The sequence below is a fragment of the Macaca nemestrina genome, chromosome 7 (genome assembly GCF_043159975.1).
Source record: "Macaca nemestrina isolate mMacNem1 chromosome 7, mMacNem.hap1, whole genome shotgun sequence".
NCBI lineage: Eukaryota > Metazoa > Chordata > Mammalia > Primates > Cercopithecidae > Macaca > Macaca nemestrina.
In genome coordinates, this window is record NC_092131.1 from 141,664,624 (window position 1) to 141,690,647 (window position 26,024).

The following is a 26,024-nucleotide window of genomic DNA, read 5'->3' on the forward strand; positions in this document are numbered from 1 at the left end:
ATTAAATATAATGCCAGTAGCACCAGCCCTTCTACTTAAGACAAGGGAGGCTACAGCCAAAGTGGCCACTGTGCATGGGAAGCAAACATTTTACTCCATTACAGGAAAGGGAAAGGATAGTACAGTGAAAAACTCTGACAGTCTAACTTCTCAAAGTTTGCCCTTCTACTAAGCGTTACTATACACGAGACTGAAATGAATTTATCGTGCTCAGAACTCTAAATGTCTAAATGCAAAGGAAAATAACTTATGAATATTATCTCATTTTCATCTCACAAATTCCTAGGAAAGGCTGGTGGTAGTATTATCTCCATTTTATATATGAGAAAATATTAGAGTGGTGTTCCCTAGAGCACACGGCTAAGCTAGTTGCAGCCTTGGCAGTTAATATGTTTGATTCCTACTTAAGAGAAGAAATGGTTCTGACTTCTACTAGCTGCATAGTTCCAGCCTTCACAGGTTTGACATAGTTTTTTAAGGGTCCCAGATCCAAATTTGAACTCTCTGCCTGCTTCAGTATGTCTGCTTCTATTACAAGGACTGCTTCTCTTGAACAGTAACTCTTTTTTATATATGTGAATAGAAAAGCTTTTCCATACCCTAGTCTGTACCTGCCTTGCTTTTCCCAAAGAAAAACATTTTTTAAAAAAAGAAAGGAGGAGGTAGGGCACAGTGGCTCATGCCTGTAATCCCTGCACTTCGGGAGGCTGTGTCAGGAAGATCACTTGAGGTCAGGAGTTCGAGACCAGCCTGGACAACATGGTGAAACCCCATCTCTACTAAAAATACAAAAATTAGCCAGGCGTGGTGGTGGACACCTGCAATTCCAGCTACTTGGGTGGCTGAGGCAGGAGAATGGCTTGAACCCAGGAGGCGGAGGTTGCAGTGAGCCGAGATCGTGCCACTGCACTCCAACCTGGGCAAAAAGAATGAGACTCCGTCTCAAAAAAATAAAAATAGGGAGGGAGAGAGAGAGAGAAGAAAAGAAAGAAAGAAAGGACCGATGGACGGACTTCAGGTCTAGAAGAACTACTGAAGAAATTTTTTAAATAATACCTGTATTTGGCCAGGCGCAGTGGCTCAGGCCTGTAATCCCAGCACTTTGGGAGGCCGAGGTGGGTGGATCACGTTAGGAAATCAAGGCCAGCCTGGCTAACATGGTGAAACCCCATCTCCACTAAAAATACAAAAAATTAGCCAGGCGTGGTGGCAGGCACCTATAGTCCCAGCTACTCGGGAGGCTGAGGCAGGAGAAGGGTGTGAACCCGGGAGGCAGAACTTGTAGTGAGCCAGGATCACGCCACTGCACTCCAGCCTAGGCTACAGAGTGAGACTGTCTCAAAAAAAAAAACTTGTATTTCCCTTTAGCTATCCTATCACGAGTGAGTGGCTTCTCTGTCATCACAGGTTTAACATACCTGTCAATTTTTTTGGAAGCTAATTCACCACCATCTCTGAAAGACAAACTCTTAGGCATATTAGCTTTACTAAAGACCTCTTATTTTTTTTTTTTTTTTTTTTTTTTTTTTTTTGAGGTGGAGTCTCGCTCTGTTGCCCAGACTGGAGTACAGTGGCGCGATCTCAGCTCACTGCAAGCTGTCCCTCCCGGGTTCACGCCATTCTCCTGTCTCAGCCTCCCGAGTAGCTGGGACTACAGGCAACTGCCACCACGCCCGGCTAATTTTTTGTATTTTTAGTAGAGACAGGGTTTCACCATGTGAGCCAGGATGGTCTCGATCTCCTGACCTCATAATCTGCCCACCTTGGCCTCCCAAAGTGCTGGGATTACAGGCTTGAGCCACCATGCCCAGCCGTGTTTTTTTTTTAAGTATATAATTTGAACATAAAATAGTGATCTCTTTACAACTGCTCTGACTCACAAAAAGCCAAATACATTATGATAATGAAAGGAAATCATGAAATGACAAAAATTGGCCGGACGCCGTGGCTCATGCCTGTAATCCCAGCACTTTGGGAGGCCGAGGCAGGTGGATGACCTGAGGTCAGGAATTCAAGACCAGCCTGGCCAACATGGTGAAACCCCATCTCTACTAAAAATACAAAAAATTGGCCGGGCGCGGTGGCTCAAGCCTGTAATCCCAGCACTTTGGGAGGCCGAGACGGGCGGATCACGAGGTCAGGAGATCGAGACCATCCTGGCTAACACGGTGAAACCCCATCTCTACTAAAAAATACAAAAAACTAGCCGGGCGAGGTGGCGGGCGCCTGTAGTCCCAGCTACTCGGGAGACTGAGGCAGGAGAATGGCGTGAACCCGGGAGGCGGAGCTTGCAGTGAGCTGAGATCCGGCCACTGCACTCCAGCCTGGGCGACAGAGCGAGACTCCGTCTCAAAAAAAAAAAAAAAATACAAAAAATTAGCTGGGCGTGGTGGCACATGCCTGTAGTCCCAGCTATTTGAGAGGCTGAGGCAAGAGAATCACTTGAGGCCGGGCGCGGTGGCTCAAGCCTGTAATCCCAGCACTTTGGGAGGCCGAGACGGGCGGATTACGAGGCCAGGAAATCGAGACCATCCTGGCTAACACAGTGAAACCCCGTCTCTACTAAAAAAATACAAAAAACTAGCCGGGCGAGGTGGTGGGCGCCTGTAGTCCCAGCTACTCGGGAGGCTGAGACAGGAGAATGACGTAAACCCGGGAGGCGGAGCTTGCAGTGAGCTGAGATCCGGCCACTGTACTCCAGCCCGGGCGACAGAGTGAGACTCCGACTCAAAAAAAAAAAAAAAAAGAGAATCACTTGATTCTGGGAGGTGGAGGTTGCAGTGAGCAGAGATCATGTCACTGCGCTCACTCCAGCCTAGTCTACACAGCAGGACTCTGTCTCAAAAAAAAAAAAAAAAAAAGAGGAAATGGCAAAAATTAAGTAAATATCATAATTTAATCCTAATAGAAATAAGTTTCAATATGTTTTGTTTTACATTATCTCATCCGCTGTTTTTGTTGTTGTTATTGAGGGCATTTCTCTGCCTGAGGAGCTATAATTGCTAAAAGTAAGTTTTTTGCAGTTTCGTTTTACATGAATTTCTTTTATTTCTTAGGATTTCCAAATTATTTAACATCCTCCAACACATTCTAAAGAAATTAAGTAGGTAAGTATTTTTTAGGCATTTTGCTTTGATATGTCTGATTTTCTTAGATGAAAATTCTTAGAAACTTTGAAAATGTGCTGTTAGGAATAGAGACTAAATAACCTAGAAATGCAAAAATTATTATGTCAAATGTAAAAATTTATATTGTAAAAATATAAGATAATATGATAGTATCTGGCTTTAATGAGCTTGCAATTACATTTTCCTGTAAGTCTATTATTGTGTTGTTTTTCTATTGCAGCTGTAACACATTGCCACTAACTTGGTGGCTTAAAACAAAACAAATTTATTCTCTTTTTAGTTCTTGAGGTCAGAAATCCAAAATCAGTTTCACCGGGTAAAAGTCAACAGGGCTGGTCCTTTCTGAAGACTGAGGAAAGAATCATTTCTTTACCTTTTTCAGTTTCTAGTGACCACCTGTATTTCCCTGACTTGTGGCTCTTTTTTTTTTTTTTTTTTTTTTGAGGCGGAGTCTTCACTCTGTCGCCCAGGCTGGAGTGCCGTGGCACCATCTCGGCTCACTGCAAGCTCCGCCTCCCGGGTTCTGGCCATTCTCCTGCCTCAGCCTCCGAGTAGCTGGGACTACAGGCGCCCGCCACCGCGCCCGGCTAATTTTTTGTATTTTAGTAGAGACGGGGTTTCACCGTGTTAGCCAGGATGGTCTCGATCTCCTGACCTCGTGATCCGCCCATCTCGGCCTCCCAAAGTGCAGGGATTACAGGCGTGAGCCACCGCGCCCGGCCGACTTGTGGCTCTTTCCTCCATCATCAGGGCATGTCACTTGGATCTCTGTGTCTACATCACATTGCCTTCTCCCCTTTTGTGGTAATATCTTCCTCTGCCTCCCTTTTATAAGGTTCCTGGTGATTACTTTGGGCCTTCTCACATAATTTGGGATAATCCCCTCATCTCAAAAGCCTTAATTTAATCACACCTGCAAAACCATTAAATGTAATACAGTCACAGGTTCTGGTGATTAGCATATGGATATCATGGTGGGGGACCATTATTCAGCCCACCATGGCTATATTATTTTCACTTTCAAGACTAAAAAAAAGATCATAGAGGCCGAGCACAGTGGCTCACACCTGTAATCCCAGCACTTTGGGAGGCTGAGGCAGGTGGATCACGAGGTCAGAAGATCGAGACTATCCTGGCCAACATGGTGAAACCCCATCTCTACTAAAAATACAAAAAAAATTAGCTGGGTGTTGTGGTGTGCACCTGTAATCCCAGCTACTCAGGAGGCTGAGGCAGGAGAATCACTTGAACCCGGGAGGCAGGATTGCAGAGCTGAGATGTGCCACTGCACTCCAGCCTGGGCGACAGAGTGAGACTCCCTCTCAAAAAAAAAAAAAAAGAAAGAAAGAAAGAACATAGAGCTAAATGAACAGTCATTTAGGTCCATGGCAAGTCTTAGAATATGGATTTTTCCCCGGTGATACATCAAACTATTTTGTTATATGAATGTTTGCATTCCTTCTCTTATGCCCTTACCAAAGGTTAAACTTGAAAACAACTTGAATCTGAACTTACAGCCAAAATCTCAAAGTTCTAGTTCTGAAGAATTCTGTTATCCAACCTGATGTCAGTTTACTTATTTGTAAAATGATGGTGTCAAGTGCAATAACTTCCTAGGTACTTTTCAGTTCTGATATTCTGTGATTATGTCACAGGATTTTTGTTTTATATATTCTGTTCTTCATGTTACATATAAAGCTTTTGCATGAAATTTGCCAGAGGTTTTTTGAAATTTTATTATCAATATTTTATTTAGTTTGTGTATTAGCTTTATATTGTGGCTATAACAAATTACCACAAAATTAATGTTATAAAACAACACAAATTTATTATTTTGCAGTTCTCAAGTCAGAGGTCTAACAGGGTTCACTGAGTCAAAATCAGGGCATTGGCAAAGCTACATTCCTTTCTGTAGGCTCTGGGAAGGATCTATTCCTTGCCTTTTGTAGCTTCTAGAGGCCACCTGCATCCCTTGGCTTGTAGCTCCCTTCCTCCATCTTCAAAGTTACAAAGCCAAGTTAAGTCACATCTCCCTCTGAGTCTCTTCTGCCTTCTTCTTTCATATTTAAGGGCTATTGTGATTAGTAAAATTTGACCATTTTAAAGTCAGTTGATTAGCAACCTTAATTCCATGTGCTACCTTAATTCCCTTTGGCCATGTAACATATTCATAGGTTCCAGGTTTGGAACATAAACATTTTTAGGAGGCCATTATTCCACCTACCATAGTTTATATTCATCCATATACATTAGACATGTACGGCACTTGTAAGATACTCCTTCTTAGAGTATCTCTCATTCTCCATGAATTAAATATTAATACATTCTTCTGTAAATGAAAGCTTTCTTCATTTTTAGTGGAGGTAGTTAAGATACATGATTTTCATTGATTAAAGCTCAATCTTTGAAATGTTATTTATTCCTATCAAATAATTATTCATTTCTTTATATGGAAATATGAAAGTTATTGGGAAAAAAATTTCCAGAGGATAAGAGCAATTGTCAACACCTATTTTCAGTTTAAAAATTGATGAAAATGTAACTTAATAGGTTTATAGGCAAATCTTTATAGCTAAAGTATGATAAATCTTTCTTTTTTAATAATATATTGTGGTAAAGAACGGATGTTCTCCTTAACATCTTTGATCCAGAGGACTGTGTAATCCCAAGAAAGCACAATGTATTTATTCATATCCCTTTAGTTCTTTATGATGTACACTGAATTATTTAAAGCTTTCTAAGGAGAAAGGAAAAATGTGGTTTTGATGTTCAACATAGCTGGTTATTGCTACAGTAGAGGATCGTGATTAAGGGTGTGGCCTGTGGAGTTCAAATGCCTGGGTTTATATCTAAGCCTACACTCAGAACTTTGGGCAAATTGCTTAGCATCTCTAATTTGTTTATTTATCACCCTAAATTAATATGCCTTGAAGGTTTATTGTGGAAGATCTAATGAGAAAATAGATGTGAAGCTATAATACAGTAGTTAGCTCATAATAAACATTTAATACCCGCTAGCTGCTGTTGTCTCTGTTATCCTCATAGCACCTCATGTTGTATCGTGATTGTTCCATTGACTGTTTCTTCCACTTTATTTTAAACTACTCAATGTAGCCAACATGTCACCTTCACTTTTGTATCTAGTCGTCTGTCTATTATTAGGTACAAAATAGTTGCAGTGTTAAATGAATGAAAATGCTGTAGGAATGCTTTTCAGTATAGATACCTATAAATGTCTAATCTATGGATTAGAGAATTAGGCACACTCTTTGTTTCCCATTAAATGAAAACTTACAAATTGCTATAAAAGCAAAAAGAAAATGATCAACTATTCTGAACTTTGGAGTAAGAATTAAAATTAGTTGCTTAAAAAGCATAAAAATAGTTTTAAAGATTTCTTAAATCTTATTTTATCATAAGTTTTAGAGGTGGTGTGATCTTCTCATAATTTTCAGTTTTACTAATAGATTATGATTAAGAAAGTGCTGTTGAAATTGACACAGTGAGCCAGTGGGTTGAGTTTCATTGTGTGGATTTAGCTTGCAGGAGGGTTCCTACTTGTTATCTCATGCAGCAGAAGATTCTTCACTCCTGATCTATAAGGCCTCTGATGGAAAAGTTACTAGGACAGCATACAATTTGTATAAAACACATTGCGGCCTTCCTGGTGTACCTTCCAGTCTCTCAGTTCCCTGGGTCCCATTAGATCCCAGCCTGTTATTACCATATCATATCCATCATGGAAGAATACCTTGTACTTTTCCACCTAAATCACTGGATACCACAACACAACAAAAGGTAAGATATTTTTTGAAGTTAAAGGTTCATTAGGTTGTTTATTATTCGTCTATTTCACAGACTTTACCATATTTCAACCTGATGTTCTCATTGTCATATTAATCACAGCACCATTCTAAAAACTATATCCATAGGAAGGATAAAGTTGTATGCCATAGTGAGTGCAGTCTACATGGTAGTGGAACTTTCTATTTTGGCAAGATTTATAAGTCAACTAAAGAAAACTCTAAGCCGGGCGCGGTGGCTCAAGCCTGTAGTCCCAGCACTTTGGGAGGCCGAGACGGGCGGATCACGAGGTCAGGAGATCGAGACCATCCTGTCTAACACGGTGAAACCCCGTCTCTACTAAAAAAATACAAAAAACTAGCTGGGCAAGGTGGCGGGCGCCTATAGTCCCAGCTACTCGGGAGGCTGAGGCAGGAGAATGGCGTGAACCCGGGAGGCGGAGCTTGCAGTGAACTGAGATCCAGCCACTGCACTCCAGCTCGGGGGACAGAGTGAGACTCCATCTCAAAAAAAAAAATAAAAAAGAAAACTCTCTTAGCTTACACAGTGGGTGTGTGGGTAAGGCATCCAAGTAGTTAAATCCTTATATTCCTATGAAAAGCAAAATTGTGGGGGTTTTTTTAAATTTTTGTTTATATATACTGAGTTTCATTTCATTAAATATTTTAGGCAATTTGCAGAAGAGTACATGTAATAAATTATGATGTAATTAAACTTTTTATTTTATTTATTTTTTTTTTGAGACGGAGTCTCACTTCCAGGCTGGAGTGCAGTGGCTCGATCTCAGCTCACTGCAAGCTCTGCCTCCCAGGTTCATGCCCTTCTCCTGCCTCAGCCTCCCAAGTAGCTGGGACTACAGGCGCCCGCCACCATGCCTAGCTAATTTTCTTATATTTAGTAGAGACGGGGTTTCACCGTGTTAGCCAGAATAGTCTCGATCTCCTGACCTTGTGATCCGCCTGCCTCAGCCACCCAAAGTGCTGGGATTACAGGTGTGAGCCACCACGCCTGGCCAACATTGTTAATTAGGATGAGGAAAAAGAAGTATTAGTAGTTTGTGAACAGAGTGTCTAATTAAAAATACAACTAAAGTATTAAGGACTAAATTGTGTTTTGATAAGTATTATGTAACTCCATATTTACTGAATTACAATTAATATTACTCTCTTTATAGAATCCTTGCCAGAAGTAACAGTTGAATGACATTATCTGAAACTTATAAACCCATAGCTAGAGATATTCTCTGCTATATCACTCATTCTGTATATTGTGTAGGAAATTCCAATTCGAGTTTAGTTGTTAGAAAAGTTTTGCACTCGGCTGGGTGCGGTGGCTCACGCCTATAATCCCAGCACTTTGGGAGGCCAAGGTGGGTAGATCATTTGAGGTCAGCAGTTTGAGACCAGGCTGGCCAACATGGTGAAACCCCATCTCTACCAAAAATTAGCCGGGCATCATGGTGCACACCTGTAATCAATTCCAGCTACTGGAGAGGCTAAGGCAGGAGAATTGCTTGAACCCGGGAGGCAGAGGTTGCAGTGAGCCAAGATCACTATACTGCACTCCAGCCTGGACGACACAGTGAGACTCTGTCTCAAAAAAGAAAAAAAAAGAAAAGGAAAGAAAAAAGTTTTGCTCTCTACAAATGATTCTGAATGTGTTCAGGAGACAAAATCCAGTATATTTTCCTTACTTACTGCCAAAAGTGTTTGAGTCAGAATTATTGTCTGAATGTTATCTTCTCATTATGGTTGCCCCAGAGCGTCTATCACTTGTGTATTCTTCCTTTTCACTGTCTATATTTTACTGAATTAATCGGTAAATGTCTTCAAATCCTTATGAGAAACAGCTGGAATGCAAATAGTGAGGATTTTTAAATAATTTAAAGTAAACAGGGTTGTTTGTTTATGTCTTTCATTTCTCCACCCTAAGTTACTGTTTGGGAGTATCCTTTTAGAAATGGGAACTCCTTGTACATTCCTACTTAGCTTTGGCCAAGAAAGTACAAATGTTAAGTTGGGACAAGTGAAAGAATGGAGAAAGTTACTTGTTAGCATTTTAAGCTATTTTATCTTCAGTTTTGGTTGTCTGTTTCCAGTTTACTAGAAGTAGTCACTTTTATAACCTAAGGAAACATTTTCTTAAGTAACTTAAAAATAATTGAAGAACTGTTTTTAAAGGATCTGTGTTTTTCTAGGAGAGTGATTTCCTTTTAATTTAGAAACACTGATTATAGTCTCTCACCTATAACCTGTAATTCTGTGTGGGGGTGGCTTATTCCTTTTTAGTGAAAATGAACAGTTTAATACCTTGGAATTGAACAACTTTAAGTGAAAGGAAAAATGTATTATGTGTGTGCAAGGTATTTCTAAAAAAAATGAGTAATATACTGTCCTTATTGATATAGACTGACACTAAAATAGTGTTGAATGCTTTATACTTTGGAAATACTTTAATGATTTGATTCTTTTTTAAATGTGGTCTAAAATGTGCTTTAGTACAGTAAGAACACAATTTATAGTCGTGTATCAGTTAACGACAGGGATAAATTCTGAGAAATGCAGCACTAGGCAATTTTGTCTTTGTGTAAATATCATAAGCTTACTTACACAAACCTAGAGGGTGTAGTCTACTACACACCTAGGCCATATGGTATAGCCTATTGCTCTTAGGTAGTCTACAGACCTGTACACCATGTTGCTGTACTGAATACTGTATGCAGTTGTAATACACTGGTATTTGCATGTCTAAACATAGACAAGGTGATACATTGCACTGTTATATTCTAACAGCTGCGACATCACTAGATGATAGAAATTTTTCAGCTCCATTATGATCTTTTGGGACCACTGTTAAACATGCAGTTCATTTTGACCAAAATGTGACTGTATTTGGAAAAGGAGAAATTCCATATGTTCACAATTTGGCTACATAATAACAATTCAATTACATGTGTATCACGGAGTGTGCTTTATGCATTCAGTCCAAGAACAAATACTTAACGAGATTATCCAGGCCCAGGTTGTTGCAGAGCCCAGCATTAGGTACAGTGGACAATTAGATAACTAATACTTGGTTTGATGTATTTTTGAAAGCCAGTGGAAAGTTTTTGGTGATCTACTCACCTCCCCACAATGCAGCCCTATATTTGAGAGGAATTACCCCATCTTCCTCCCTACCTCCTAGCCAGGCCATTGGAATGGGCCTTCTAGTCCCAACCAATCTAAGCACAAATATGGATTCTGGTTTTGGCAGCAATGGTGAGATCACAGCTTTCAGGAAACCAGGGAAGTAAGACCTATATGAAATAGAAATCATCTGCCCATTTTCATGGTGTAAAAATGTATTCAAACATTTTTGCCTCTACTGTGATCGCATAGTCACAAGTCCACTTGAACTCAGGTCTCATCCTTGGATAGTACCTTTGGTACTAACCCTGAGAGATGCCAGTAGAGCCTGCTTCTGCCTCCTACTGCATCAAGCAGACATTCTATTTAAGGGTCCCATTTGCTGCCTGGGCTACTTTTGACTTCTGCTTCCAGTCTTCTTGCAACAGCTTCACACTTAGTCTTTTTCTCTTTCTACAGCTTCTGTAATAAACATTCATTTTACACATTCAAACACACACAGTCTTGCAGTGGAAGTTTTCAAAATGCTTGTTTTTCTCAAAGATTTTAACACATAGAATTAGCGTGGTCAGTATACCTTTATAGGAAATACCAGCTGAGTGAGGAGTGGTATAGATTATCCAAAAGTCACCGCACTTTTCTAATCAGTATATTACAAAAGTTCATCAGATTCACACAGACAAATCTTTACTCAGTTTGTCCTTTCTGGTCACGTAAATGTAAACCCAAAAAAATGCTTTTTAAAGGAACAGTAGATATTAAATAAGGGAAGCCAGAGTCTGAGCCATTCTCAGTGAGCCTGTAACCCCTTGGAGCAAATGCAAGTAGTATTTCTGTTGGGCTAGCATTATAAAGAGAGAGTGCTTGGAGTTACACTATCACCCATCAGTCCCAGGCCTGAAATTCACTGGACAGGATATGAAGAAATAGAAGAGAACAAGGTGACAAGGGAAAATAAAGGCAGATATGGGCAGGCTCTGTGTAAATAGTTTCAGGCTGTACAGCTTTGGTCCTTCTCTGTGAGATTGGCTTCTCCATTACTCTTTTTATAGATCACATCTTTAACATGACTACATAGCAAGGGATTGTGTCTTAAGAATAGACCACCTTGGCTGGGCGCGGTGGCTCATGCCCATAATCCCAGCACTTTGGGAGGCCGAGGCGGGCGGATCACTTGAGGTCAGGAATTCCAGACCAGCCTAAACATGGTGAAACCCCATCTCTACTAAGAATACAAAAGTTAGCCAGGTGTGGTAACACACACCTGTAATCCCAGCCTCTCGGGAGTCTGAGTCAGGAGAATCACTTGAATCAGGTGGTGGAGGTTGTAGTGAGCAGAGATCGCGCCAACTGCCCTCCAGCCTGGGCGACAGAGTGGGACACTGTATCAAAAGAAAAAAAAAAATAGACCCACCTCTCTTCGTTTGACTGTGTGAGCTAGAAAGTGAGGGTAAGGAAGGGTAGACTTGAAGGTAGAACCACAGCAAAGTTTCTTCCCCTACTCTAACCCCCTCTTCCCGTTTGCCCATCCTCTATATTCCCCCTTCCAGTTTTTTCTTCCCCTTTTCTTATTTCTTTCTTGCTCTCCTCTTTCAGCCCTTCACTATTTCCCTTTTACTTGGGTTCTTGTCTTTTTCTCTTCCTTATACTTTAATTCCTTTTTTTTTTTTTGCTTCCCTCTTTCTTAATCTTTATCTCTTTCCCATTTTCTTTCCTTATCTTCCCTACCTTTCTTATTGTCTTTCTTGTTTGTCTGTGTAATTTCTTCTCCCTGTTTACCACCTCAGACCTTCTTGTATTTTCTTTCCCTCCCTCCCTATTACTCACTTCTTCCTTTTTCTTGTCCTTCAGTTTAATTATTGCAAACACGGCACTCGTAAGGCCTGTCATTCCCTTGATTTCTAATTTATATTTTCAACCTCTAATAAATTTAACACAGAGAATAGTTTCCCCATTCACTTTTCTCCCCATCTACTCAGATCTGTCCACTTCTCTGATGGTTATTTGAAAGTTTAGTACTTTAAAAATGTGTCAGATTAAAACTTGTTTAGAAACAGCCAGGTAGCTGGAGATTAAAAATATAAGCTCATTTGCAAGGTGGTTAATATATGTATAAATACAACAGAGTTGACTGTATATAGGTATGTTGTAGTTACATTAAGCTATTCTGTTCTCTGCTTCATCTCTTAGGTTGGTGGAACAAGAATGCCTACACGCAGCCACAGGAATCCAGTTTCCATAGAAACCAAAAGCAGTTGCTTGCCTGCTCAGCAAGTTGAAACTGAAGGAGTGGCTCCACATAAAAGAAAAATAACTTGAGGACTGTACTATGGAAAATTAAATTAAAAAAAAAAAAACAGTTATAGCAATGTTTAATTTAGAAAAGTTTGAGGGGAAATAATCAGTAGGTAAGAGGAACATTTTTCCTGTAGTAGCTAGAGTGCCTTGAAAAAATGTGTTGGCTATGTGAAGGAATGTTTCAACTAAAATGGAATGTTATGCTTTTCGCCCTTAAAGTTTAAGGAAGATCTTGATATGTTTTAACATTATCATGGCAGGGAAATATATAAAGAAGAAAAATATTTTTACATTAAACCTTTTCTAAAAATTGTAAATAGAAAAATAATTTGCTTTTTTATCAAGAACAACACTTAATCATTATGTATTGTGTTAGTTATATTGCCAGTCTGTTGAGACTGACTCAAAAAGTTAAATGTTGCCACTGCTGAAGATGATTATGAGCATCGGAAACCTTGTTTCTGACCCATTTTAACAGTTTTGTTTTTTTTTTTTTTTTTTTTTTTTTTTTTTTGAGACGGAGTCTCGCTGTGTCTCCCAGGCTGGAGTGCAGTGGCGTGATCTCGGCTCACTGCAAGCTCCGCCTCCCGGGTTCACGCCATTCTCCCGCCTCAGCCTCCCAAGTAGCTGAGACTACAGGCGCCCGCCACCACACCCGGCTAGTTTTTTGTATTTTTAGTAGAGACGGGGTTTCACCATGTTAGCCAGGATAGTCTCGATCTCCTGACCTCGTGATCCACCCGCCTCGGCCTCCCAAAGTGCTGGGATTACAGGCTTGAGCCACCGCGCCCGGCCAGACAGTTTTTTTTGTTTTTTTTTTTTTTTTGGGACGGAGTCTCGATCTGTCGCCCAGGCTGGAGTGCAGTGGCTCGATCTCGGCTTACTGCAAGCTCCGCCTCCCGGGCCGACGCCATTCTCCTGCCTCAGCCTCCGGAGTAGCTGGGACCACAGGGGCCCGCCTCCGCGCCCGGCTAATTTTTTGTATTTTTAGTAGAGACGGGGTTTCACCGTTTTAGCCAGGATGGTCTCGATCTCCTGACCTTATGATCCAACCGCCTCAGCCTCCCAAAGTGCTGGGATTACAGACGTGAGCCACTGCGCCCGGCCCCAGACAGTTTTTATATACTCCTTTAAAATGATGAATGTTGCAGGTTAATAAAGTTAATAACTTTAAAAACTTGGTGAAATTCCATTAAAGAAGCCAAAAATAAAAACTCCCTGCCTCTGAAAAGTCAGATTGGTATCTTCTTGTTTGGCAACCATCAGTTTGTTTAAAAAAAAAGAAAAAAATTTGATGGTGTAACATGTTTGATGACAAATGCCTCTATCTCTAGATTCAAGCTGAGTGTTGAAATACACTGCTGAAAGCAAAGAGATTGGTATGTTTTCCAGAAAAAAAGTCAGTGTCATTGCTCCAAATGACAAGGTTAATGTGGTAAAGCGTAAGCCTTTTTTTTTTTTTTTTTTTTTTTTTTTTTTTTTTTTTTTTGAGACGGAGTCTCGCTCTGTTGCCCAGGCTGGAGTGCAATGGCATGATCTCAGCTCACCACAACCTCCGCCTCCCAGGTTAAAGCGATTCTCCTGCCTCATCCTTCCGAGTAGCTGGGACTACAGGCACCCGCCATCCCTCTTGGCTAATTTTTTTTTTTTTGTATTTTTAGGAGAGACAGGGTTTTACCGTATTTGCCAGGCTGGTCTCAAACTCCTGACCTTGTGATCTGCCCACGTCGGCCTCCCAAAGTGCTGGGATTACAGGCATGAGCCACCGTGCCTGGCCAGCATAAGCTATTTTTATCCTCATCTATACTGATTGATTTAAGTTTTCCAAACCTACAGATGAATTTGGAAAAGGGCATAATCAGGTGATGTTGCTGTAGCAAATTTGGACTTAAACGACAGGCAGGGCTGGGCGCAGTGGTTCACACCTGTAATCCGAGCACGTTGCGAGGCTGAGGCAGGAGAATCACTTGAGTCCAGGAGTTCGAGACCAGCCTGGGCAACATAGACCTCATCTCTACTAATAAAAAAGTTAGCTGGGTGTGGTGGTATGTGCCTGTAGTCCCAGCTACTCAAAAGGCTGAGGCAGAAGAATTGCTGGAGCCCAGGAAGTCGAGGCTACAGTGGGTCATGATCGCACCACTGTACTCAGCTTTGAGTATCAGAGTGTGACCCTGTCTCAAAATTTTAAAAAAAAGGACAGGCTTGTTTAATCTTTAGAACCCTTACACAAAAATTTTCAGAAATTATGTATGTCATTTGTAAAATACAAGTTTTATAATCCTAGATAATTGCTTCGCATTGAAATTTTTTAGCTATTTTATGTTAAAGAATGGCTATTCTTTCAGCCTAATTTCTGAGAAATTAGACCGGAAAATCTCCTCAAATATTGTAACAGTTGAAAATATCTTCAACTACTAAGTTTTGTTTTATTTTGATTTTTTGTTATAAAACTTTTAAGTTATTTAAGAAGTAGTTATTAGTAAAATTGTATCTTGATAAATCATTTCCTCATCCTGCCATTCCCTTTTTTAAAACACTGAGTTTTTTTTATTCCTTAAGTCATATATCCCAGAAATGTTTTGGTTGTGAATCATTTCGCAGTGAGCCAAGGGAGAGGCGGGGATTCCCTTGAAATGCCCTTTTACTTTTTTATTTATTTTTAATGCACATTTGTGTGCACCAGAATGGAATGTGCTCTTTTAAAAAAACTGGAACAGTGGTTGCTTCAGACTTCTGAATACCAGAAAGACTTGCCTTTTAATTTTTAAATATTACTTTTTACATTGTAAAATGTGTTATCTTACCCATATATTTGAATAACACTGATCATATATAAAGCTAGTTTTTTGCTTATGCTTACGAAGCCTTTTTTTACCATACATTTGATCTTGCTTTATGTTCTTTTTCTTGATTTTTAGTACTGAGAATTTATAAGCAAGAAGTAACTGACAATATGTTTAGCAGGATGTAATCCCAGCTACTTGGGAAGCTGAGGTGGGAGGATCGCTTGAGTCTAGGAGTTCGAGGCTGCAGTGAGCTACGATGGTACCACTGCACTCCATCCTGGGAGAGAAATCAAGACCCTATCTCAAAAAATGAACAAGATTAAAAAAAAAAAAATGAGACTTAATGCTAGCAAGGACGCGATCCACCTGGCCCCTTATACCTCAGCAGTGAAGGTGTAATTTATACACACCTCTTTGAAAACACTTTAATTCAGTAAGTGTTTGAGTGCAACTGTGTGCCATGCACTCCAAAGTAGGTCCCCACAGTTACTCTCTCACAGCATTGTTTTTTCAGGTCTCACCATTATTTCTTTGACTTCTCTCTTTTCTTATAGATTACAAGTTCTGCAAGGACAAGGGCATATTTGTTTTGTTCACCATTAAGTAATAAATACCTAATACAGTGCCTGTCATGAAGTTGCTTGGCAGATATTAGATGTATGAATGTGTAGATATCCAAGTGTTGTTTTTTTTTTTCAGGAGATCACATTCTAGTGGAAGACATTATATTGATTTATGTAAAAAGTGCTTTGATAAAGTAAGAAAGTCATCCAACCAGATCTTCATATTTAAGGTTTTCTGAGATAGAGCTTGAGCTGAGTCTTTTTTTTTTTTCTTTAATTTTTTTTTTTTTTTTTTTTTTTTTTTTTTTTTTTTTTGAGACAGAGTGTCGCTCTGCCACCCAGGCTGGAGTGCAGTGGCGTGATCTTGGCTCACTGCAAGCTCCGCCTCCCGGGTTCACGCCATTCTCCTGCCTCAGCCTCCGGAGTAGCTGGGACTACAGGCGCCCGCCACCTCGCCCGGCTAGTTTTTTTGTATTTTTTAGTAGAGACGGGGTTTCACTGTGTCAGCCAGGATGGTCTCGATCTCCTGACCTCGTGATCCGCCCGTCTCGGCCTCCCAAAGTGCTGGGATTACAGGCTTGAGCCACCACGCCCGGCCGAGCTGAGTCTTTTAAAGATAGTAGGATTTCTAAGGGAAAAATTAAAGGTCTTCCACAAAAAAACTAAGTGAAACTAAGCAGCCTATGAAAAGGTGAAAGTTGGAGAGATTGTAGGCTATGAACGTGGGAGATGAGAGAAAACTACAGGATAGGGACAGAAACACCATACTACGACATTTGAACTTTGTCCTGTGCAATGTGGGAACCAGTAGTGAAGGTTAATTAACTGACAAGATCAGATGTGTATTTGAAAAGGGCTCTTGTTGGCATTAGTCTAGAGAATGCAGTGGAGCTGGGAAATGAAGAAATGTTGGGAGCCTGTGTTGTAGTAATTGAAAAATGACAATGGCCCAGAATTAAAGCAGCAAGAGTAGGAGTGGGCTCAAGTGATGTACAGGGAAAAAAAAAAAAAAAAAAAAAAAAAAAAAAAAAAAAAAAAAAAAAAAAAAACCTCAGTTTTGTGGTGGGTAGGGAGAGTAAAGTATGGCTTCTGGGTTTCTCATTTGAGATACTGAGTAAATGATGGTGTTACCCATTGAGAAAATAGTGTGGTTAGAGTGGGAAGAAAGTTAATTTAAAATGTTCATTTTTTTTCAGTCATTTCTCCTTTTGGATTCTAGGTTTGTGTGCTATATTGGTTATAACCAATTTGCTGAATAATAAATTATCCCAAAACTTAGCTGCTTAAAACAACAAACATTATCTCACCGTTTCTGTAAGTCAAAAGTCCGGGTCTCTCATGAAGTTGCAATCAGGCTCTTGGCTGGGGCTGCAGTCATCTGAAGGATTAGTAAATTGCTAAGCCCACGCTTAAGCTCCACCTTTGAAGGGAGAGGTTTGGAAAGAATTTGTGAACATATTTAATCACATATGCTATGAACAGGTTTAGGGGAGGGAGAGCATACTGTGTCTGTAGTTTCTAATGGACATGTAAAGATGTTAAGATGTTTTCTATGCATTATAGGTATATAGTAGTTTTTTGTTTTTTGTTTTTTGCTATATAGTTTTTAATCAAACCTTAACGTATTTGATATCAGGATTTATTGAGTTTCTTGTTGAGATGTAGAAATAAAGGGGATCCATTTCATTTATCCATCTACTGTTGCCATGTCCCCTTCACTCATGTCCAGACTACTTATCAAGGTATATAATGGCAGACACAATTGCAAGGCATCTATCTGGGATTTGGATCTGCCCTGCCACAAAAAAATTACTGAAAGAGTCAAGAACCAGAGCTGTGTTTCTAAGAGGGGTGGATCTCTAGATTACTTCATCAAACAGATTTAAACAGTCAAGAGTTTGCCTTGACAGATGTGTTTGCTTTAATATATGAGCTATAGCCTGGTTGATTCTTTAAGAAAATAGGAGGAAAGCCCGAGTATAAATTTATTGCTGTTTTGAAAGTGAAGAACCCTTATAAAGATTCTGTGATTAGTGGGTTGACTTTCTTCCATTTTCTTCAAAATCTGTTTCTTGTGGGGTTGGGGAGAAGGAATATTTTCTATTCTCCCTATCCTAGATTTTACTTATTTAAAAATATACAGCACTGGAGGCCGGGTGCAGTGGCTCACGCCTGTAATCCCAGCACTTTGGAAGGCTGAGGCGGGTGGATCATGACATCAGGAGATTAAGACCATCCTGGCTAACACAGTGAAACTCTGTCTCTACTAAAAATACAAAAAATTAGCCAGGTGTGGTGGCAGGCACCTGTTGTCCCAAGTACTTGGGAGGCTGAGGCAGGAGAATGGCGTGAGCCTGGGAGGTGGAGCTTGCAGTGAGCTGAGATCGCACCACTGCACTCCAGCCTGGGCGACAGAGCAAGACTCCATCTCAAAAAATAATATACATCACTGGAGAGTATATACACATAATCCTAAGACATACACCAGTAGGGCAAAACCACATTGATAACATGAGTATCCAGTCCCAAGCACTGCATTAATGCAACATCTGCTCTAGCCAGGCTTTAACATTGCATAAATTAGCTATTCTTGTCCCTGCCTGCATGCTGTTGTACATGATTCTGTGTCTACTTGGATTTATTATCACCTATCAAAACCTTGCCTGTCCTCTGTTGAATTGGTAATGCATTTTTTGAGTATCTATTGGATGTAACAAATTATACCAATCTCTTGGGATTTAAAGATAAACATAAGATTGGTTTCTGCCTTAAGAGTATTTCCTAATCTAGTTGGGGAGATAAGTATGCATAATTAGCTATAATATAAGTGAAAATGATCATCTGACACAATAGTGCAGAGAAGTAAGAAAAAGGGACACTCAGAAATCAGAGAAAGGCGTAGTAGAAATGACGTTGAAGCTCTTTGAAAGTCAAGTTAAAAATGTGAACCAAAAGGAAGTGGAGCATTGCAGCATGAGGGAAAATCATGAGAGGGGCTGGATTTAGGAAATAGCAAAGTTGGTCATGTGAAAGGCGGGGTGAAATATGATAAATAGGAGATGAAATTGAGGAGGTATGTTTGAAGCTCAATAGAAGGAGATATTGAACGTTAAACCTAGATAGTTTGGTTTGATTCGGAAAGCAATGAGGAGGCATTAAAGACTTTTAAGCAAAATGATGAATTTTAGGAAGGCTACAATATAAAGAATGATTTAGAAAGGAGAAAGACCAATGGCAAGGAGGTGTTAACTGTACATACAGCAGGTGGATTGAAAAGGTATAGATTGGAAAGCTATTTAAGAGGCAGCAGATACCTGATTTCACCCTATCCTCAAAATGAATGTTTACTTGTAACGTTGAGTCACAACTGGGTAACAGACATTGTGCTAAGTGTTGGGAATACAAAGGTAAATTAAAACACATTTTTCAGTGTTTACAGTTTCACAGAAGGAGACAGACATCTAAATGGGTACAAAAATGTAAATATTGTGATTAGTTTCTGTAATGGGTAACAGTTACATGAAGAGATAGGAGTTGTTCTATCTGTAGGCATCAAAAAAGATCTCATAAATGACCTAAAACTTTACCTAAAAACCATATCTTATTTTCCCCTGTATCTAGAATCAAGCTTGGGAAGCAGCAAACATTTAGTAAATATGTGAAGATGGTCTTGACTTATGATGGTTCAACTTATGATTTCTAGGCTTTACAATGATGCCAAAGCAATGTGCATTCAATAGAAAGCATACTTCAAGTATCTATACAGCCATTCTGTTTTTTATTGGTAGGTTAGGTATGTTAAATGCATTTTCAACTTACAGTATTTTCAACTTATTATTTGTTTGTTTATTATTTTTGTTGAGATGAGGTCCTGGTATGTTACTCAGGCTGGTCTTGAACTCCTAACCTCAAGTGATCCACCTCAGCCTCCCAAAGTGATGCAATTATTAGTATGTGCCACTGTGCTCAACCTAAACTCACGATGAGTTAATCTGGATATAATTCCATCGCAAGTTAATGAGCATCTAGATTATTGATGTGTGCATGTTCTCCGGCTGATAAGGTTGGAGGTAGGGGTGTGATAGCTCAGTAAGCAACAATACGACCCACGAAATAGCATGTATGTATAGAATTATTATTATTATTTTGAGACGGAGTCTCGCTCAGTCACCCAGGCTGGTGTGCAGTGGCGCAATCTCGGTTCACTGCAAGCTCCGCCTCCCGGGTTCACGCCATTCTCCTGCCTCAACCTGCCTAGTAGCTGGGACTACAGACGTCCGCCACTATGACCGGCTAATTTTTTGTATTTTTAGTAGAGACAGGGTTTACCGTGTTAGCCAGGATGGTCTCGATCTCCTGACATCGTGATCCGCCCGCCTCGGCCTCCCAAAGTGCTGGGATTACAGGCATGAGCCACCGCTCCCAGCTGTATGTATAGAATTATGCAGTAAGATGTTTCTAAGACAACTGAGGTTTTTGCTAAGTGTTGCCACTGACTTAAATGAAAATATTAGAATAGGAATGGGGTGAAAAGACAAATTGTGTTTTCAACCAAATGTCAGCAGAACAATTAATGGGATGTCCTATAGAACACTGAAAATGTGGGTGTGCAACTCAGGGGAGAGGAATAGATAGGCATGTTATGTTGAGGGCTTATCTTTGTGCTGTGACACCAGGAAAGGTGGGGCTTGCGTGTCTGAGACCAAGCTGGCCTTTTTTTATTTTCTCCTTGCTATGGTTTTAATGTATTCCCTTTCAGAATTCATGTGTTGGAAACTTAATCTCTAATGCAACAGCGTTGGGAGGTGTGGCCTTTGGGAAGACAGCTAGGTCATGAATGGATTAGGCCAGTATGAAAAAGGATGTATGGGGGTGGGTTCACCCTCTTCTGATCTACTGTCACGTGAGGATTCAACATTCATCCGCTCTTGCCGTTCTGACTTCCACCATGTGAGGACGCAGTAAGGCACATACTAGATGCAAGTGCCTGGATCTTGTACTTCCTGGGCTTTGGAACTGTGAGAATTAAATTTCTGTTCTTTGTAAATCACCCTGTCTGTGGTATTCTGTTATAGGAGCACAAAATAGGGTAAGACACTCCTCTTCCCCTTTGTTAAGGCCAAGGGTCTGGACTTAGGTTACATATCAGGTTCGTTAAGCAAATAAAGAAATAAATTGCGAGGCCAGGCACGGTGGCTCATGCTTGTAATCCCAGCACTTTGGGAGGCCGAGGCGGGTGGATCACCTGAGGTCAGGAGTTCAAGATCAGCCTGAAAAACATGGAGAAACCCCATCTCTACTAAAAATACAAAATTAGTGGGGCATGGAAAGAGAATCACTTGTATCCAGGAGGCGGAGGTTGCAGTGAACTGAGATTGAGCCACTGCACTCCAGCCTGGGAAACAAGAGCGAAACTCTGTCTCCAAAAAAAAAAAAATTCCTTGCAAATAATGGGGGCTGGGCGCAGTGGCTCACGCCTGTAATCCCAACACTTTGGGAGGCCGAGGTGGGTGGATCACCTGAGGTCAGGAGTTCGAGACCAGCCTGGCTAGCCTGGTGAAACCCCGCCTCTACTAAAAATACAAAAATTAACTGGGCATGGTGGTGGCGCATGCCTGTAATCCCAGCTACTCAGGAGTCTGAGGCAGTAGAATCACTTGAACCTGAGAGGCAGAGGTTGCGGTGAGTTTGGCCATTGCACTGCAGCCTGGTAGACAGAATGAGAATCCATCTCCAAAAAAAAAAAAAAAAGAGAGAGATAATGGGAAAGGGGAAGGCAAGAATAAACCGTGTGATATTCAGTTGGAATTGGAAGTATCAGAGTGAATTCATGGTATTTAATATACACAGAGAGAGAGATGAAGAAACAGTTACAGCTGTGTGGGTACATATGCATATATATATATTTCCTTTTCCTTTTTCTTTCTCTTTTTTTTTCTTTTTCTTTTTTTTTTTTTTTTTTTTTGAGACAGAGTTTCACTCTTGTTGCCCAGGCTGGAGTGCAATGGTGCAATCTCGGCTCACCACAACTTCTACCTCCCGGGTTCAAGCGATTCTCCTGCCTCAGCCTCCACAGCAGCTGGGATTATAGGCATGGGTCACCACACCCAGCTAATTTTTTTTTTTTTTTTTTTTTTTTGAGACGGAGTCTCACTCTGTCCCCCTTGCTGGAGTGCAGTGGCCGGATCTCAGCTCACTGCAAGCTCCGCCTCCCGGGTTCAGGCCATTCTCCTGCCTCAGCCTCCGGAGTAGCTGGGACTACAGGCGCCCGCCACCTCGCCCGGCTAGTTTTTTTGGTTTTTTTTGGTTTTTTTTTTTTTTTTTTTTTTTTTTTTTTTTTTTGAGACGGAGTCTCGCTCTGCCGCCCAGGCTGGAGTGCAGTGGCCAGATCTCGGCTCACTGCAAGCTCCACATCCCGGGTTCACGCCATTCTCCTGCCTCAGCCTCCCGAGTATCTGGGACTACAGGCGCCCGCCACCTCGCCCGGCTAGTTTTTTGTATTTTTTAGTAGAGACGGGGGTTTCACCGTGTCAGCCAGGATGGTCTCGATCTCCTGACCTCATGATCCGCCCGTCTCGGCCTCCCAAAGTGCTGGGATTACAGGCTTGAGCCACCGCGCCCCGCCTTTTTTTGTATTTTTTAGTAGAGACGGGGTTTCACTGTGTTAGCCAGGATGGTCTCGATCTCCTGACCTCGTGATCCACCCGTCTCGGCCTCCCAAAGTGCTGGGATTACAGGCTTGAGCCACCGCGCCCGGCCTTCTTTTTTTTTTTAAATAGAGACGGAGTTTCTCTGTGTTGGTCAGGCTGGTCGTGACCTCCCAATCTCAGGTGATCCGCCAGCCTTGGCCTCCCAAAGTGCTGGGATTACAGGCATGAGTTACTGTGCCCATCCCATATTTCCTTATTCTGCTGAGAGGGTCTAGATGCACTGACAATCTAGTAGCAATGGCACATGTAACACCCAGATCTTGGTTTCTATATCCCGTTCTTCATTAAAAGAAACCAGGGCTCCTTGAAGAAATTACTGATTATAAGTCTGGGTCAGGATCAATGGAAGATGAATCTGGAACATCATGTTGCATCAGAAAGAAAGTATTCACTGGGTTTGGTGGCATGTGACTATGGTCCCAGTTACTTGGGAGGCTGAGATGGGAGAATTCCATGAGCCCAAGAGGTTAAGTCTGCAGTGAGCTGTGATCATGCCACTACACCCTAGCCTGGGCAACAGAGTGAGACCCTGCCTTTAAACAAAAAAAAACAAAAAAAAACCAGCCTGACCAACATGGTGAAACCCCATCTCTACTAAAAATACAAAAATTAGCCAGGTGTGGTGGCACGTGCCTGTAATCCCAGCTACTTGGGAGGCTGAGGCATGAGAATCACTTCAACCTGGGAGGCGGAAGTTGTATTGAGCCGAGATCGTGCCACTGCACTCCAGCCTGGGTAACAGAGTGAGACTCCGCCTCAAATAAATAAATATATAAATAAAGGAATAAAAGAAAGTGCTCAAAAAATGAGGGGCCATATCAGAAATGCATTGACTCTAGCTTAAAGGAGTTCCCAGATTCAGGAAAATTTGAGCATCAAATGATGATAGCAACAATGTAATCCTGTGAGTGAAATAAGAATCTATGATCCCATACTGATACAAATGAATAAATAGGGAAGAAGGAAACATTCTGTTCTATGATAGAATGCCAACCAATAAATGGAATGATGTAATTAGAAAAATCACCAATTTGAAATCATTAGAGTAATAATTATTTAGGAATCATCAATGGATGCTAAATGTGGTGAGTGAAAATTTGATGATAAATAGGAACAGCTACATAGCCTTAAAGAATCTCCCCACAAATTACTTATTTAACATGTATAAAATACCTGTTAATGCCAGAAAGAAACCTGGCTGAAACCATCTTAATCAAGTGATACAAATTAATATCACCAGTAATGAAACAAATCAACGGTGTTTCCTGACACACACCAAGAAGAGCACAGCATCACTTCTGTGGTGTACTCCTTCCAGATATACATAAATCATGAGGAAATACCAGAGAAATCTAAACTGAGTGACAGTCTATAAAGTAAATGGTCAGTAATCTGCAAAAATTCCCCTTCTTTCACACTGTAGCACTACTGCAGATTAAAGAAAACTAACTGAATGTGACTCATGATCCTGGTTTGGATCCTGGTCCAATAAAGGACATTATTGGAACGACTGGCAAAACTTGAAGGGCATTTGTGGATTATTTGGTAGTGATGTATTAGTGTTAATTTCCTGATTATGATGTGGTTATATCAGTGCATGTCCCATACTTAGGAAATAAAAACCAAAGTATAAATTGGTAATGGGGCATTATTTCTAGCTTATTCTCCAATTGGAGGATCGGGGCGGTGAAATGTTCACAGGAGTCTTGATGAAAGGCATATAGGAGCTATATATGATATTTCTGCAATAATTATATAAACTCAAGATTACACCAGATTGAAAAGTTTTAAAAAATGGTATTGTCCACAATGTCAGGTACTATAAGGAGGTTAAGGAGGATGAAGACTAAGGAAAGAAGGCTGTTGGATTCAACACTGATCAGAACATTCCGTGGTGTGACAGAAGCAGTCACTGCAGGCTGAGAACTGAACGAGAGACAAGGAAAGGTGTGGAGGAAAAGCCATGTTGAGAAGTCTGTTGAATAGAAGAATGAAGGCAGGGCCGGGCACGGTGGCTCAAGCCTGTAATCCCAGCACTTTGGGAGGCCGAGGCGGGCGGATCACAAGGTCAGGAGATCGAGACCACAGTGAAACCCCGTCTCTACTAAAAATACAAAAAATTATCCAGGCGAGGTGGCGGGCGCCTGTAGTCCCAGCTACTCAGGAGGCTGAGGCAGGAGAATGGCGGGAACCCGGGAGGCGGAGCTTGCAGTGAGCCGAGATCGCGCCACTGCACTCCAGCCTGGGCAACAGCGTGAGACTCCGTCTCAAAAAAAAAAAAAAACAAGAATGAAGGCAGGACAATAACTTGCAGGAAAATCCAGGAGAGGGAGTTTTGTTTTCAGAATGATGAGAACTTGTTTATGTTTGCAGATTAAAGGAAGTGTACCTGTTGCTGCAATACAGAGGTACAAATTGAAAGAATAATAATTGATGGGGAACCAACCAGGAGCCCTGGGGGAAAGGAGATGGAGAATAAGATCAAGATTCTAGGTGTAAAGGTACAACTTGGAGAGAATCTCCCACTCCCTCACCACCACTCCAACAAAAGGCCCATTTATTTCATTTTTCCATCCCGTGTCATGTAGCTACCATGAAATTTAGATGAAATTGACCCTACTTTCAGCTCCAGGAGTGAACCCCAGTAGGTCTAATCTCCCCTACTTTTGTGATTTGTATAGTAACCCAGATCTAAACCAGTCAGTACATGGTAAACGTCTTCAACCTAGGGAATGATTTAAGGTTTGTGTCCAATCAGCACAAATCTCAGTACTCATTAGATGTTTATGAGATGAAGCGCTCTCTCTCTGGGTGTGAATGAAAATGCACCATAGCGCGGGTGCTGCCGCTCACCATATAATAAAAAGGATGGATGCCACCCTGAAGATGAGATCTGTACTCTGAAGGAAGAAGCAAGAAATGTACACAAGGAATCAGAGTCTGAGTCCTGATGGAGCCATACATAAAGCTCACCCTTCCCCTGGACTTTTAGCCAATACACCTCTTTTATTATTTGCTCAGTTTGAGTAGGCTTTTTGTTACTTGTGAACAGAAACATCCTAACTAATAAAGGATGGGAGAGTTGTCCTCTAACAAATGGTTCAGAGAGGCATAAAGACAAAAGTGTTGCAATAGGGGCAAAATCAAGGATTCCTGTTTTTCACGTCTAGGGCATGAAATCGCTCTCACAATGCAATCCCCCAAAAGTCTCCAAATTCCTACTGTACTTATTAAAATACCACATATTCTGACTATGAAATGTATCTCATGTTATTCTCTATGCATTTTGTATGCATATCTAAACAGACTGTAAACTCCTCACAGGGAACGCTTATTTATTTCTACAACTGTGTACCTGACCTAACACCAAACATATGGCTAGGAAAACCCTGGAAGCTCAATCAAGATGTATTAAATTGTGCTGTTACCTAAGTGTTCCCCCAAAACCAACATGTAGCGAGGTTGTCCCCACCTCAATTTTAGACCTCCCCAGTCACAAGGACAATGCTATGGTTAGCTTTGCACAAGGAAAGAAATTAAACAAAGAAACATGTGTTTATCAAAAGCCATACCAGTTACTATTATACCTTTGATTTGTATCTTTGTA

General features: G+C 40.9%; 1 protein-coding gene across 4 annotated transcripts in view; it reads left to right on the forward strand.

Moving 5' to 3' along the window:
* The window catches only part of LOC105489261 (interactor of little elongation complex ELL subunit 2), a 58,494-nt gene extending 45,328 nt beyond the window's left edge, over positions 1–13,166 (forward strand). For 3 of the 4 annotated variants that reach the window (XM_071099366.1, XM_071099367.1, XM_071099368.1), the window contains 3 exons: positions 3,057–3,107; positions 6,668–6,926; positions 12,251–13,166. In XM_071099366.1, the coding sequence (XP_070955467.1) occupies positions 3,057–3,107; positions 6,668–6,926; positions 12,251–12,379 (439 nt within the window). In that variant the 3' untranslated portion in view covers positions 12,380–13,166. The remainder of the gene's footprint in view (positions 1–3,056; positions 3,108–6,667; positions 6,927–12,250) is intronic. The other variant, XM_071099369.1, reaches the window with a different exon arrangement.
* The last annotated feature ends 12,858 nt before the right edge of the window (positions 13,167–26,024 follow it).